We start from the raw sequence: 15,019 nt of genomic DNA, 5'->3' as shown, positions 1-15,019 counted from the left end.
ATATTTCATTCGTTAACATTAATGAAGGTATCAGTATGTGCACTCCTTGGGGGTACATCCACATAGGATAAAGTAACCTAGTTGTTCTTTGATATTTTTAAAATGTATTTAAAATTATATACAGACATGACAGATATACAGACATTACAGATATACAGACATTGCATACGAGAATTGTTGGTACACAAAGACTGAGATAAAAAAAAAATATATATATTTTTTTATGTATAGAATTTGTAATAAAGGCATTTTAGACAAGTCAGACTAAAAATGGTTTTGTTCGATAAATGTGTGTTGCAACAGCGCGCTCTGCCGCTCAAATAACCGAAGACAGTCCAAACATGCGTATGTCATTGCAACTTTTTTATTGGCTGCTTTCGTTCACGTGATCAAAACATAATCATGGCGGTCACCGCTGGAGTTCGGTCGAGCGTGGGGCTGACTTTGAGACTTTCTAGAGTTATACCAGATTGTAGCACATGTCCTTTCAACAGGTTGAATAGTTATTTGAATGGTATAGCTCGTTCGTCGAATGTTGATCGTTTTCGGACGTTGAACCGACACTTGCAGACATCCAAAGGTGAGTTGATCGGTTGCTAACTATCGCAGCTACACTTGGATTGCTATCTAACGTTAGCTAATTGTTCAGCTTCCATGAAACCAATTCATTTATATCAATTTAGTGCTGGACAGCTGCTAACAAGTTAGTTATGTCTACGACCATCCTAACTAGGTACTATTAGTAAGGATCCCGAGTGGCGCAGTGGTCTAGGGCACTGCATTTCGATGCTTGAGGTGTCACTACAGACACCCTGGTTCGATTCCAGGCTGTATCACAACTGGCCGTGACTGGGGATTGGGAGTCCCAAAGGCATCTGTTGCTAAGAATGTTTTGATAAGTTGTGTAACTAATCTCCAAAGCTGCAAATTCCCTGTAACGAAGTTGGTCTCAAAGTCGTACTGTAAGTCAGACAACCCGTAAGAGGATATGGAACTGAATGTCAACGATGTCTTTATTTTTTCTTTGTGAAGGTCTGTACCAAAGTGAGGCGGGTGCAAGTGCAGAAGACCCAAAAGAAGAGGTGTAAGTAACTACTTTGCCAGTGCATCATTTAGCTAGCTAATTGATTGTTAGCTATTTATGTATTTGCAATTTTCACTCCATTACAGTACATACATGGTCAGGTTAGTAACCCTAACCCTTATGCAGACAAACTCAAGGGGATATACACATACTTTGGTACTGATTTTCCTTAATGTCATTTGAGTGCATCATGCATTTATCACTTGCATTGTCATTTGTGAACTATGAGTTTTTAATATTGTTGTTTTTGGCCTGCTCTTAGGGTGAATGTGGTGTACATAGATAGATCAGGACAGAGGATTCCAGTGAAGGCCAAAGTGGGAGACAATGCAATGTACCTGGCCCATAGGCACAACATTGAACTGGAAGGTGAGTGCTAATAGGGTTTGTGATGACGTCCTGAGAGAATTCAGGTCAAAAGTTGGTGATTGATTTCTCCATTATTGTATTCATGAAAACTATTTTTTATTTTATTTAACTAGGCAAGTCAAATTCTTATTTTAGAATGATGGCCTACACCGGCCAAACCCGGACGGCGCTGGGCCAATTGTGCACCGCTCTATGGGATTCCCAATCACAGCCGGTTGTGATACAGCCTGGATTCAAACCAGGGTGTCTGTAGTGACGCTTCTATCACTGAGACGCACTGCATTAGACCGCTGCGCCTGGGAGCCACACTTACATCTTGTTTCTTTCTTCCTGTCCATGTGTGATTTTAAGGAGCTTGCGAGGCATCACTAGCTTGCTCAACGTGCCACGTGTATGTGAACAGAGACCATGTCGACAAGCTGCCAGAGCCTGACGAAAGGTATGAGATTGTTTTATTATAAGATATGCCATAGTCCATGAGAGCTCATGTCATTGCACGTCTTATGGTTGTACATTGCCCCTGTCAAACGCATACTATAAAAAACAAAACTTTTTAATTGTCAACAAGACTCTTATAATGCAATGCAAATCAATGGCTTCAATTTGATTCTTCTCATCCCAGAGAGGATGACATGCTGGACATGGCCCCAGCGCTACAGGAGAACTCCAGACTTGGCTGTCAGATCATCCTCACCCAGGAGCTGGAGGGCATCGAGCTTACCCTGCCTAAGGTCACCAGGAACTTCTACGTGGACGGCCATGTTCCCAAACCACACTGAGGATACTACACACTAGCACCCTACTTAGTGTGAAGCAATGTATTGGGCATGGATGCTAAAGTAGTATGGATGTTTACACTCTACACTAGCACCCTACTTAGTGTGAAGCAACGTATTGGGCATGCATTCTAAGTAGTATGCTAGTATGGATGTTGGAACACGGCCCCTCAGGACTGAGTCGTAAGAGAGAGAGTCGCTTGAAGGTTCCCTCCCAAGTCAAGAATGCTCTTACATATCCACATGACTGTGACCGTAGACAACAGCTATATACGAGTCACTGGCTGCATTTAGACAGCGCCCCTGATGGGATTGGTCAAAAGACCAATTAGTGGAAAAAATATCAGAATTGGGCTGCCTGTGTAAACGCAGCCTCTGAAGTGTGTTGTATATGGCTCACACTGAAAGTAATGCTGATTGTGGAAGAGTTAGATGGTTTTCAGCATTCATGTATAAATATGTCATGTGTATAGAAGAGTTCTCAGGCCAAGATTGAGATGTCTATCAAACCGTACAATGTCACAGACAGTTCTATGTTTCATAGTAACCGGAGTCAGCATTTCAGAAAGGCCTGTTGTCATTGCTACGCAAATAACTTTGTGTCCTTGAATAGAACATTCCATGTTACAACTCATTTACAAAGGTCAACATACACATCTCAGGTGGAGCTTCCAAATAGTCTTGTCTCTACAATAACAGCACTCGCATACAGCTAATGAACAGGATGTTATGTGTACGTATACATGGCTTTCACCATTATATCTACCTTGGGACAGTTTCTAGGAATTTTACTGTTGTGGGTGTGTGGTGACTAGTCAAGACCGTAACAAGCCCATCCATAACACTGAAAGCCCTTTCCCTACATCAAGCCTGTCAGGAATCATTAATCGTCTCTGATGTAGCACTTTTGCAGTGTGTTTTGTAAGCAGAGGGCAGCTTGAGATCGATTGGAATGGAAAGGGTTGAATCTGTTAGATAACTAATGATGCCAAGGAGATACTTGGACTGCGTTCACACAGGCAGCCTCATTTTGATATTTTTTTCCAATCACAGATCTTTGCACATCAAAGCTGATCTGATTGGTCAAAATGCAGCCTAAACCATTTTAAACTGACAGATTCATTTTGTCCAATTCCAAAGTCATTTCTGTTTCTGTCCATCCATACCCAGTAATGATTTGCCTTGTCAATTCACCGTTAGTCTCATAACTGTCCATCAAAAACACCTGTATCCAGTATTAGTTGGCTCCTTTATGAACCTGGAATGCTTTCACTTGTACTGTAATTAATGTGTCTGTCATACGCACAAGACGTGTAGGTGTATTATGTATATATGGTATATCTCAAATTTGCAAGTCTATTTTAGATTTGTGCAATAAAAATACCAAAAGTTTGTACTAGTCTGTCTTAAGCCCTATGCTTTTTAAAAACCACACTGAAGGCAATTGAACACCACAAGTGCAGTATTCAACACCAGTCCTTGAGAGCAGTTTAAATCCTCAAAACCCAGGAAATGGAAACCAATTGCATAATCGACCAATTAGCAATATCATACAAGGGTCAAGAAAACCACCTCTGGCCCTTTGAGGACTGACTTTGAATACCACTGCTAAAATGGCTGCGTTTAGGCAGCCCAATTCACATCATTGGTCTTTTGACCCATCACGGATCTTTTCCCGAGCTGATCTGATGGGTCAAAACAACAATTAGCGAAAAATGATCAGAATTGAGCTGCCTTTCTAAACAGACAATGTGTCACTGCTAAATACTGATACATTGTATTTGTTTTGTGTGGGAGATCATTTTAAATGGTTCAAGATAAAGCATCGCTAGTCAAACTCAACAGTAGACCTACAATTTATACCAAGAACCTCACTTCGTGTTTTTTAATGGATGACTATTCGTACAAAGCATTACTAGCCTATTTACCTGTATGTAAAAACGTTTTATATATATACAGAAGAAACCGAGGCGCCACAAGGCCGACAATTCGGGAAAATCCAGAACGCAAATCACTCAACCCACACTTTTATGTGTTTATGCAGGTCAATCAACTTCAATCACAGACATCTGTGGCATCCTGTAGGCCCAACAACAAATGCATTGCGGTAACGTGACTATCAATTTCCTGAAGCTAGTGATCAAATTGAGGGAAATAACTTGTCATCTCTCTCAAGACGGATTCAGTGAGAAAACCAAGGGTCTGCATGTTGGCCCTGATCGCCTTGGTAAGAGACAACCGGGATCACCAACGTGATCAGGACATTACATAATCAAACGATTGAACTCGATAGTTTCAATAACTATTTAATCCGATCGATCACAGGGATCTCATAATTCGATTTTTTTATTTAAATAATTGACATTTTCTAAGGTAGGATGTGGAGATATTGTGTGGCAGAAAAGTTCGTATTCAAACGCACGGCCTCAGTGTGCCCTCAGACTGAGCAGTGAGCTCGAGCAAGATGTGTCATCCTCATTCAGCACGTTAATCAAATAGTAGAATGCAGATGATTACGTTTTGAGGAGAAATTCATACAATTTGACAAAGTAAGTGTGCATCAGGCTATATCGTGTTAGATAATGTCATTGTAGGCTTACTCATTATTTGCTAAAGGTTTGTTGGGCAATTAATTCTAGCTCTGCTCACGAAGCTAATTTGATTTTGACAGCTAATTCAGACTGTTCTCGAAGTAAGAGTAGTAGGGTACTAATAGGCTACTTTACAATCTTTTTAGTTTGAATTATTATAGTATAATGAAATCAACTATCATGTGTAATCATTTATTGTAATTTGTAAGTATTTGTTTTTATTTAGTGTGTGTGTGTTTACCGGTAAAAAGTTTTAAACACCTAGTCATTCAAGTGTTTATTTTTTACTATTTTCTACATTGTAGAATAAAGTGAAGACATCAAAACTATGAAATGACACTGAATCATGTAGTAACACAAAAAGTCTTAAACAAATCAAAATATATTTGAAATTCTTCAAATAGCCACCCTTTGCCTTGATGACAGCTTTGCTCTTGGCATTCTTTCAACCAGAGAGAATGCTTCATGAGGAATGCTTTTCCAACAGTCTTGAAGGAGTTCCCACATATGTTGAGCACTTGTTGGCTGCTTTTCCTTCACTCTGCGGTCCGACTCATCCCAAAACATCTCAATTTGTGGAACTCCATCACTCTACTTCTTGGTCAAATAGCCCTTAAACACCCTGGAGGTGGGTGTCGTTGTCCTGTGGAAAAACAAACAATAGACCCCTAAGTGCAAACCAGATGGGATGGTGTATCACTGCAGAATGCTGTGGTAGCCATGCTGGTTAAGTGTGCTGTGAATTCTAAATAAATCACAGACAGTGTCACCAGCATAGCACCTATTCCTCCATGCTTCACGTTGGGAACCACACAAGCGGAGATCATCCTTTTAACCTAGTCTATGTCTCAAAGACACGGCAGTTGGAACCAAACAACTCAAATTTGGACTCCTCAGCCCTAAGAACAGATTTCCACCGGTCTAATGTCCATTGCTCGTGTTTCTTGGCCCAAGCAAGTCTTCTTATTATTGGTGGCCTTTAGTAGTGGTTTCTTGGCAGCACCATGAAAATCTGATTCACGCAGTCTCCTCTGAACAGTTGATGTTGAGATGAGTCTGTGACTTGAATGCTGTGAACCATTTATTTGGTCTGCAATCTGAGGTGCAGTTAACTCTAATGAGCTTATTCTCTGCAGCAGAGGTAACTCTGGGTCTTTCATGTGGCGGTCCTCATGAGAGCCAGTTTCATTATGATGCTTGATGGTTTTGTGACTGCACTTGAAGAAACTTTCAAAGTTCTTGAACATTTCCATATTGGCCTTCATGTCTTCAAGTAATGATGGACTGTCGTTTCTCTTTGCTTATTTTAGCTGTTTTTCTGTAATATGGACTTGGTCTTTTTCCAAATAGGGCAAGCTTCTGTATACCAACCCTACCTTGTCACAACACAACTGATTAGCTCAAAAGCATTAAGAACAAAATAAATTCCGGAAATTAACTTTTAAGGCACACCTGTTAATTGAAATGCATTCCAGGTGACTACATTGTGAGGCTGGTTGAGAGACTGCCAATAGTGTGCAAAGCTGTCATCAAGGCAAAGGGTGGCTATTTGATGACTCTCAAATATAAAATATATTTTGATATGTTTAACCCTTTGGTTACTACATTATTCCATAGGTGTTATTTCATAGTTTTGATGTTTTCACAATTATTCTACGATGTAGAAAATATTAAAAATCAAGAAAAATCCTTGAATGAGTAGGTGTGTCCAAACTTTTGACTGGTACTGTATTCAGCTGATAACTTTAATTATACTTTAACAATAAAACATATTGTATTTACATTCAAACCTGTATTGTCACTTAATAGTATAGGAAACACTTTCCAATTGATTCCTTTCCACAATATGGGCACATCAACATGAACACAGGAGCCATTTACAGACCAGGCAGCCAAGGGACCATGGAAGATCCGGACACCCAGGAGGGCCTGCAGGTGTGTGTGCTGTGCTTGAGGTGGGTCAATATTATCTCAGGGTGTGGTTGAGTCTTCTTTCTTTTATTTTTATTCAGGTGACCCAGTCCACTATCCTCTACCTCATCCAAGAAGCCTCCAAGCTAGCAACTCCCACCCCTGTCCACAACCGCTCCATAGACTCAAAGCCTAAGACTTTACCTGTATCAAATGAAAGGTCTAAAAAGAATCAAGTGTCTGATCATAGACCTTCTCCTCCTCAGCACAATTCCTCCCTCATGAGCCTTCATAACCAGCCAAAAGATGACTTAGAACAATGTAGGAGACATACAAACTCAGTCCTGCCCAGCTGTCATAGTAGCAGCAGTCCGTGGGAGTTGATGAGCCTGATCAACATGCAGTGTGAGAGACTCCTCCAGTCAGATGACCAAGAGGGAACCTCCGCTAGGGCTCAGTTGGTTCCTATAGACTCTGACGATCATCCTCCTGAAGGTGTGGGGTACAGTAAGAACACTGTCCCTGTCTGCCCCACTCTAATCAGTACCAGAGGGGATTCTCCCCATCCGCATGTCGTGTCCAGGGGAGAGATGGGGGAGTTGGGTGGAGGTGGTTATTGCTCACCCACAAGTCCAGGTACCAGTTCTCAGACATCACCGGATGTCAATGGCAGCTACAAAACTAAACCTGGTGTGGGAGCTTCAGACTCTGAGGTTGTAACGAACAAAGAAACAGGAGCCACATTTTGTCTTAACGGTGATGGATTGTCTGTGAGTGAAGAAAGCAGAAAGGTCCCCTGTGCCTTAGTCCAAGACGACAACACAGTGAAGGAGGTCCGTCCTGAGGCAAAAGACGGGCTGTCAGTTAAACATCAGTCTGTGTCATATATAAACCTGTTTGGGCAAACGCTTGTCCACAAAGTAGCTACAATTAAGGATGCAGCAAGTCTGTCGTCTCCCTCCGTAGACACCATGACATGCTTACATCCAGGCCCAGAAGAGCTGAACCTTAACATGACCCTGGACTTCAACTCAAACATATGTTTTACCTTTGACCCCAAGGAAGACATGCCACCAGCCCCAAACTCCTCTTATAATATGTTGCTCATATTGAACAGTGAAGCAGGGTCTGTGAATGTGAACGAAAAGTCAGTACAAGATGGCAGTATTGCAGGCGTCAAAGCAGAGCTCAACGAAAGCTCCATGGAAGAGGACACAGACACAGTACAAGATACCAGTATTATTACAGACTCTCCGTTGGACCTCACCCAAAGGTGCAAGGACTTGGAGGACGACATGGACACTATCCCCGCAGCCCCCCAGTCTCCCTCTCCGTCTATCCCCATGTGGAGGTCCACCAAGGCCCCCAGGAAGCAGCTCCGTCCCAGCCGGAGTGTGGATGTTGGAGACCCAGACTTCCAGGGAGTGACGTTCCGGATGCAGACGGAGCTGGACGACAGCAGGGAGCAGTGTCGCCTTCTCATCACCTCCAAGAAGTACAGGTATGGTTGATGTCAGAGTACTTTGCACGTTGCACTTTCTCCCCAGAACTCAAAAACATGTATTATATTATTTAGCGCTGCCGTAATAGAACGTATTATATGAATGTCACAAATTTCCCTATGCGGTATATTGTTGTAAAATATCTCACAATGTTCTCTACAAACTTGTGTGTGTCCTAGTGAAGAGCTCTCTAGTGGTCCGACCAGGAGGTCACTGAGAGCAGGCAGTTCCCGTTCATCCCAGAGTTCCATGAGGACCAGCAGCTCTGAAGAGAGTGACCCCTCCTCCAGTGAATTACCAATCTCTATCACTCTTCACCAGGAGCGGGCGCCACTACTGCACAAAACAATACCAGCACCGTATAAATAGGCAGAACACTACACTCTTAGAAAAAAGAGTTCATGAGAGGTTAATTGCAGGGACTGTATGTTTTGTGTAGAACTATTTCTACTCCCGTAATCCAGGAGGGGGTACCATTACAACACAAATCCAAACACTTTAACTAGAACCATAGACAGGTGGAATACATTTGATGAGGGGGAGTTTTAATGGAGGTATTTTGGGAAACGGCTGTGTAAACATCCTAAGACTTTAATGAGTAACGTAGTGTACAGTGTTTGAGGGCAGGGTTGCGAGATCAGGTTGTGCTTTGGCACTCCCACTCACCGTGCACCTAGAAAGAAAACCGAATGAGAGAGAAGCCGCATACTGAGTCATGGAAACATGTCATTTCATTATTGTACAACATATATTTAGGAGGATTAGGGCACAAGGCCTGTTTGTTTGTACTGATAGCCACTCCTTTCTCCTCCCCATCAGAGAATAAGATCTGTGCCTCTTGCTGCACCATGAAGACTCCTCTGTGGCGAGATGCTGAGGATGGTACCCCGCTGTGTAACGCCTGTGGAATAAGGTGAGTCTCGTTAAATACAGTGCATTATCAAGCATATCGTCACGGCCCAGAGTTTCTCCTGGTCAGGTCACGTGGCCATGAACTCTGACCCTGTGGTTATAGTAAATGGTAACGGTGACGTAGATGGTTTGATGACCACAATATTGCATAACCCTGTATGTGAGCAGAATTAGAACTTGAAGGACACGTAAGGCCATCAATCACTGTGACCTACAGTTGAAGTCGGAAGTTTATATACACTTAGGTTGAAGTCATTAAAACTCGTTTTTCAACCACTCCACAAATTTCTTGTTAACAAACCAAAGTTTTGGCAAGTCTGTTGGGACATCTACTTTGTGCATGACACAAGTCATTTTTTCCAACAATTGTTTACAGACAGATTATTTCACTGTATCACAATTCCAGTGGGTCAGAAGTTGACATACTAAGTTGACTGTGCCTTTTAAACAGATTGGAAAATTCCATAAAATGATGTGATGGCTTTAGAAGCTTCTGATGGGTTAATTGGCATAATTTGAGTCAATTGGAGGTGTACCTGTGGATGTATTTCAAGGCCTACCTTCAAACTCAGTGCCTCTGCTTGACATCAAAAGAAATCAGCCAAGAACTCAGATTTTTTTTTGTAGACCTACACAAGTCTGGTTCATCCTTGGGAGCAATTTCCAAATGCCTGAAGGTACCACGTTCATCTGTACAAACAATAGTACGCAAATCTAAACATCATGGGACCACGCAGCCGTCATACTGATCAGGAAGGAGACGCGTTCTGTCTCCTAGAGATTAATGTACTTTGGTGTGAAAAGTGCAAATCAATCCCAGAACAACGGCAAAGGACTTTGTGAAGATGCTGGAGGAAACAGGTACAAAAGTATCTATATCCACAGTAAAACAAGTCCTATATTGGCATAACCTGAAAGGCCGCTCAGCAAGGAAGAAGCCACTGCTCCAAAACCGCCATTAAAAAGCCAAACTACAGTTTGCAACTGCACATGGGGACAAAGATTGTACTTTTTGGAGAAATGTCCTCTGGTCTGATGAAACAAAATGGGACTGTTTGGCCATAATGACCATCGTTATGTTTGGAGGAAAAAGGGGGAGGTTTGCAAGCCGAAGATCCTAACTGACCTAAGACAGGGAATTTTTACTAGGATTAAATGTCAGGAATTGTGAAAAACTGAGTTAAAATTTATTTGGCTAAGGTGTATGTAAACTTCCGACCTCCATTGAATATCCCCTGTTATTCTCCTCCATGTCTACTTACTCCTCAGGTATAAGAAGTACAAGGTACGCTGTCTGCAGTGTTGGCACATCCCTAGGAAGGAGGGCAACTCCAACTCGCGCTGCTTCAAATGTGGAAACTTATCACGGCTGGCTACGTCCCACCGCAAGCACTCTGCCTTGTAGGGGAAGGAACACACTTAGGCCTTGGCATGAGGTCCTAGACACTGATACCACAGACAGTCCCCTCCAGGTACATGGTAATTGGCCACACCTCCTGACTTTGAGACTCTTGGAGTTATTTGATAATTTATTACATCACATACTGTCATAGTGTGTCACGGTGTTGGCTGAGCCATGGTGAGTCACAGTCTGACGGGTCTGGCTGCTTTTAGCACTGTAGCGTGCGCTTGTCACTTTAGGAAGAAAGAGTTCAAATGAAGAACAGTCTCCTGCTTGGAGGCTGTGTCTGACAATAGACTGTCTGTCTGAAATGACCCTGACAAAAGTAGTGCACTATACAGGGAATTGGGAGTCTCTGGCCAAAGGTAGTGCACTTTTGGGACTAAGGACCCATGGCTCTGGCCAAAGACGGTGCCCTGCTTTACTGGGAATAGGTAGCCAATTTGGACTGTTTACTCTCCTTGTTTACTAGGCTTGACATTGGTGCTATCCAGTTTGTATGTTACATTAAGTTCAATTAATTTGAGTGATATATTATCTGTTCTGGTTTATTATTATTATTATTATTATTATTGTTTCTATTTGGTTGTTTCTGGACTGCCCTTAGCATTAACTGGCTGGATTAGAGATGAAGCAATTCCTTATCTTGACTGTTTCCTGTAAACAAATAAAAAATAAACGTTTGTGTTAGTGTGTACTACACTTTTGGGTTTGGTGTGCATAAAATTCGTGTTAACATATCTTATTCGATTTGTTTTCATTTCATCTCTCAACCCTCTGAATGTGTGTGCCTACGACTTGGTCTAGAGGGAGGAATATGAATTGATGCGGAACCATATTCAAACTGATTTGTGAGAATTGCTTAAGGGATGTTTCTATGCTTAAATTAAATGCAATTAGTGGGACTTCAAAATGTATCAAAATAAGAAAGATGCAAGTTTAATATCAGACACTGCTGCAGCAGAATTGAATACATGACCTGGCCGGTGCATTATTTTGTGCCTGTAGTGAAACGGCACTTTTTTTCTTTTGCCGATGGCTTTTTCAAATCAGAAAAGTGCATAATCCATTCTGAAAGAATAACCATGCAGTATTAGCCATGTGATTGGCCACCCACTTGCGTTATCTGCGGGAAATATTGGAATTCTCATGAAGTATTTAGTATAGAGCAGTTTTAAATTAAAATCCGTCTACTGCTAACTTGTCTTTCACATGTATAGATAAGTGGCCTAACCTAATCATAACATTTAGTTAACTCATATATTACTCGTTATAGCTGGCCATAAACAAAATGGAAAGAATGGCTAATGCATGATTTTTAATTGATTACACAATATAGAGCTAGCTAGTGTCTTTAACACCCGTATAATGTTTATGCATTACTGCAAAGAGACCACACGTAAAAGCGCAGCTCTGGCACCGAAGTCATTTTGTCCTCGCTCTCTAGTTCAGTGCTTCTTCATTCATTTCTCAAGTGAAATAAAAGCCATCATAAAAGGATGCTCCGGACCGAGAGCTGGGTAGGATTGGCATTTGTTGTGCGAGACCGATTCTATTCAAATAAAAGGCTGTAGGTATTCAGTAATGGTTTAACTAATGGGAGAACGGGATGTATTCTTGAGTCCTGTTATGTTAAAACGTGTCGAAGAAAACTGACAATAGTTCACCCATCAAATGATTACAATCAGGCTTCTGATTTGAGTACAAAGTGCATTTGTATTGAGTGTATGACAACACGCCCCGAAGACTGTGTCCTAATGTGCCATTGTGTGTTGGACATAAAGTTGTCTAATGGCTTTATTCCATACGTTAGTTCTCCCCAAGATCAAAAACACGTTTGTAGGCCCAATGATTGTTTTGACTGCTTGTGATGGATGTTTACGTTCGTAAGTCTTTGTCGTAATTATTTTCAGGACTGAAGAGGAAGAGCAGCAGGAGGAGGGGGGTGAAAAGTATTTTCGTGCAGCTGGGTTTTCTTTTTTTTTGTTAATGAAAAGCGAAAAGGCAGGAGGTAGGAGGCAGGAGGCAGGCCCGTCGCGTGTGTCGGCTCTGGCTGGTGTCCGACCCGAGGCTCATCATCTCGCCTGTTGGCGCATGCAGGTGGCACCGGACCCGCGAGAGGATTATGACCCTGGAAGGAGAGCTCGAACTCATGGAGAGGGCAGATGCCGAAGTGGATGGAAAAGGGAACAAAGCTACACGGAACGAGGGGTATGTATCTTTAACCAAAGAAGACGGGGCCGATTTGGAGCAGCAAGGCGCTGCGTCCTCGTCTCCAAAACAGCCAGCGAAGGATACGGAGGATGAGGGAGACTTTACGCCGAACTGTACAGAGAGAATCGCTGCCTCGGTGAAACCTCCGTACTCCTACATCGCTCTTATCACCATGGCAATCCTCCAGAGCCCGAAGAAAAGACTGACTCTCTCGGAGATATGTGACTTCATCAGCCAGCGCTTCACGTATTACGGGGAGAGGTTCCCGGCGTGGCAGAACTCCATCCGTCACAACTTGTCCCTCAACGACTGCTTTGTCAAAATGCCCCGCGAGCCCGGTAACCCCGGGAAGGGGAACTACTGGACGTTAGACCCTATGTCGTCTCATATGTTCGAGAACGGGAGCTTCCTACGGCGGAGGAAACGTTTCAAACGGCAGAATTACCGATTTGGAATGATGGACACCCGGTGCCCGCTCGAGCGCAGCAGCGTGCTCCCAGGATTTTCCTTCTACGGGACGAACGGAATAGGGCCGTGTCATTTTCAGGTACCCGGTTTGGAATTGTACCGTCACTTGGGCATCGAACATCATTCTGTTTTTAACCAAAGCATCCCACCAGTGAGCAGCATCTTGCCCGCGCTCTCCTCACTTTTATCAAGGAATTCGAACGTTGTCCAAAAGACATTTCTTCCACATCCGTCTCTTAGCTTTGAGAATTTCGAAACGACGCGCCGCTCAGCCTCCACGGTGGCCCAAGCTTTGGTCCCCGGATCTTCATTTCTGTCCCCGGCCTCGCTCCATTCAATGGGCGCTCCGCATCTCTGGAGCTTTCATCCCGAGTACCACAAACTACGCGCTCTCCCCAACTCCAGCCGTATAGCAAATGAACTCTTGTAGCAACTTGGTGACAAATAGCTTAATCAATAGTGTTTTCTGTATTGACGAGGATTCATCAGGGAAAACCACCTTTAATAGATTTGTATCTATTCAATTAAACAAATGCTTCAAATGAAAAAAAAAATGTTTTGAAGATGTGTCAATTGAGTCAACATTTTTAACAATGTTACTGGCCAACCCAAAAAATGTTTTGCAATATAAATGTTTGAGGCCTATATTTTGTGTAAATAAGCACTTTATAATTAAATGTTTTCATTTGACATTTGGCAACATCATTAATTGTAATGTTGAAAACAACACTAAATTAAAAAAAAAAAATCAAATTGAACATGTCAGATTTATTATACAACTTCTCTTGATTCACTAACGCAGAACCTCTCCGAATTAGCCTAATCTCCCATATGTGCCAATCTTGCCAGTGGCAAATGTAATCTCTATACTTTGACAATGTTATATTTTGCCTTATTTATCTTTAAGAGGAAGTGTGTTTTCCTACACTGTGGAATCAAAAACACACAAAATATTTGGAGCGCAAACAACGTGGAGCCCTGAAACATAAAACCACAAGTTTTCAATAGCCTTTTATTTTCAAAGGTGCCTGGTCTTATTTTTGTTAAAGTTGACAATATTTGGTTTGATTGACTGGCGTTATAATTTTACAAATTATCATTTGAAAATGTTTCATTCAGTAGCTTAATTTCTGCTACATTCGGCCATGCCTGCGTGGCAGAAAATATGAGCTTCACCTGCTTGGGCAAGCGAGTGGAAACCGTTTAAATGTGACGACATCATTGAGTTTATTTTATTTTACTCTTCGTGTCAACGTGTGATTGATTTCCACATATATATATATATTTTTAAATGTGTAATGTATATGCAAGATCTCACAGTGCACACACACATCTGCCCATTCTTCATCTCTCGCTCGAGTTTCTCTGTATGCGCGTGTGTGTGTGAATCGGTGCGTGTCCTGCACCCCTACATGTGTTAGAAGGCATTCCACAGTCAAAACGAACGCCTTCGTATTATAAAGAGCTACAGTTCCAAATCCGGCACGCTAAATAAGTTATGAAACATCTGCTTGTTCTGTAATGTTGCTACACGATTAACCAGACGCATCTAGAGAGATCCAGCCTACATTAAACATCACATTGTTATATTGAGTGTAATGTGCAGTTGTTACTTCAATGCAGCCTATGTTTGTCTGTGTCTATAGATTCTGTGTGCTGTCTTGGACTTGGGCTATAGTGTTTACCATATGCCTGCCTCTCCGTTTCAGAAAGACCCATGTCAGCATTACTACACAGCTTTAACACACTCATATTACTCACTTTAGTTGAAACCATCAGTACATACAGCA

The 15,019-nt window shown here is 42.2% G+C and overlaps 3 protein-coding genes across 8 annotated transcripts; all 3 read left to right on the top strand.

The window, feature by feature from the left end:
- Window positions 1–375: 375 nt before the first annotated feature.
- On the top strand, window positions 376–3,621 carry LOC127932352 (ferredoxin-2, mitochondrial-like). Its single transcript, XM_052527929.1, has 5 exons — window positions 376–580; window positions 1,033–1,084; window positions 1,347–1,453; window positions 1,805–1,892; window positions 2,076–3,621. Exons 1-5 carry the CDS (start codon window positions 403–405, stop codon window positions 2,230–2,232), a joined length of 582 nt encoding a protein of 193 aa, XP_052383889.1. The 5' UTR covers window positions 376–402; the 3' UTR covers window positions 2,233–3,621.
- A 656-nt stretch (window positions 3,622–4,277) lies between these two features.
- Window positions 4,278–11,292, top strand: LOC127932351 (uncharacterized). Of its 6 annotated transcripts, none has more exons than XM_052527924.1 (6): window positions 4,278–4,456; window positions 6,630–6,755; window positions 6,833–8,232; window positions 8,413–8,522; window positions 9,053–9,146; window positions 10,415–11,292. In XM_052527924.1, the coding sequence occupies exons 1-6, from the start codon at window positions 4,436–4,438 to the stop codon at window positions 10,548–10,550; spliced, it is 1,887 nt and encodes a 628-aa protein (XP_052383884.1). In that variant the 5' UTR covers window positions 4,278–4,435; the 3' UTR covers window positions 10,551–11,292. The 6 variants fall into 6 exon arrangements, with proteins under 6 accessions (XP_052383884.1, XP_052383888.1, XP_052383885.1 ...); XM_052527925.1 differs by having other exon boundaries at window positions 4,289–4,456; window positions 6,691–6,755; window positions 8,413–8,456; XM_052527923.1 differs by having other exon boundaries at window positions 4,289–4,456; window positions 6,691–6,755.
- A 1,141-nt stretch (window positions 11,293–12,433) lies between these two features.
- LOC127932350 (forkhead box protein D3-A-like) lies at window positions 12,434–14,812 on the top strand. The gene has a single exon (XM_052527922.1). It carries the CDS (start codon window positions 12,673–12,675, stop codon window positions 13,657–13,659), a length of 987 nt encoding a protein of 328 aa, XP_052383882.1. The 5' UTR covers window positions 12,434–12,672; the 3' UTR covers window positions 13,660–14,812.
- Window positions 14,813–15,019: the final 207 nt, after the last annotated feature.

Source organism: Oncorhynchus keta, chromosome 10, assembly GCF_023373465.1.
Source record: "Oncorhynchus keta strain PuntledgeMale-10-30-2019 chromosome 10, Oket_V2, whole genome shotgun sequence".
Taxonomy (NCBI): Eukaryota; Metazoa; Chordata; class Actinopteri; order Salmoniformes; family Salmonidae; genus Oncorhynchus; species Oncorhynchus keta.
This window is presented reverse-complemented; position numbering and strand designations above follow the sequence as displayed.

Bases quoted from the DNA above. Each gene is read 5' to 3' on its own strand.
- LOC127932352 (XM_052527929.1), top strand. From the start codon at position 403: ATGGCGGTCACCGCTGGAGTTCGGTCGAGCGTGGGGCTGACTTTGAGA. The intron at 1,085-1,346 runs GTAAGTAACTAC...GCCTGCTCTTAG, and splicing joins GAAGACCCAAAAGAAGAGGT to GGTGAATGTGGTGTACATAG. The intron at 1,454-1,804 runs GTGAGTGCTAAT...TGTGATTTTAAG, and splicing joins GCACAACATTGAACTGGAAG to GAGCTTGCGAGGCATCACTA.
- LOC127932351 (XM_052527923.1), top strand. From the start codon at position 4,327: ATGCATTGCGGTAACGTGACTATCAATTTCCTGAAGCTAGTGATCAAA. The intron at 4,457-6,690 runs GTAAGAGACAAC...ACATGAACACAG, and splicing joins TGTTGGCCCTGATCGCCTTG to GAGCCATTTACAGACCAGGC. The intron at 8,233-8,412 runs GTATGGTTGATG...TGTGTGTCCTAG, and splicing joins ATCACCTCCAAGAAGTACAG to TGAAGAGCTCTCTAGTGGTC.
- LOC127932350 (XM_052527922.1), top strand. From the start codon at position 12,673: ATGACCCTGGAAGGAGAGCTCGAACTCATGGAGAGGGCAGATGCCGAA.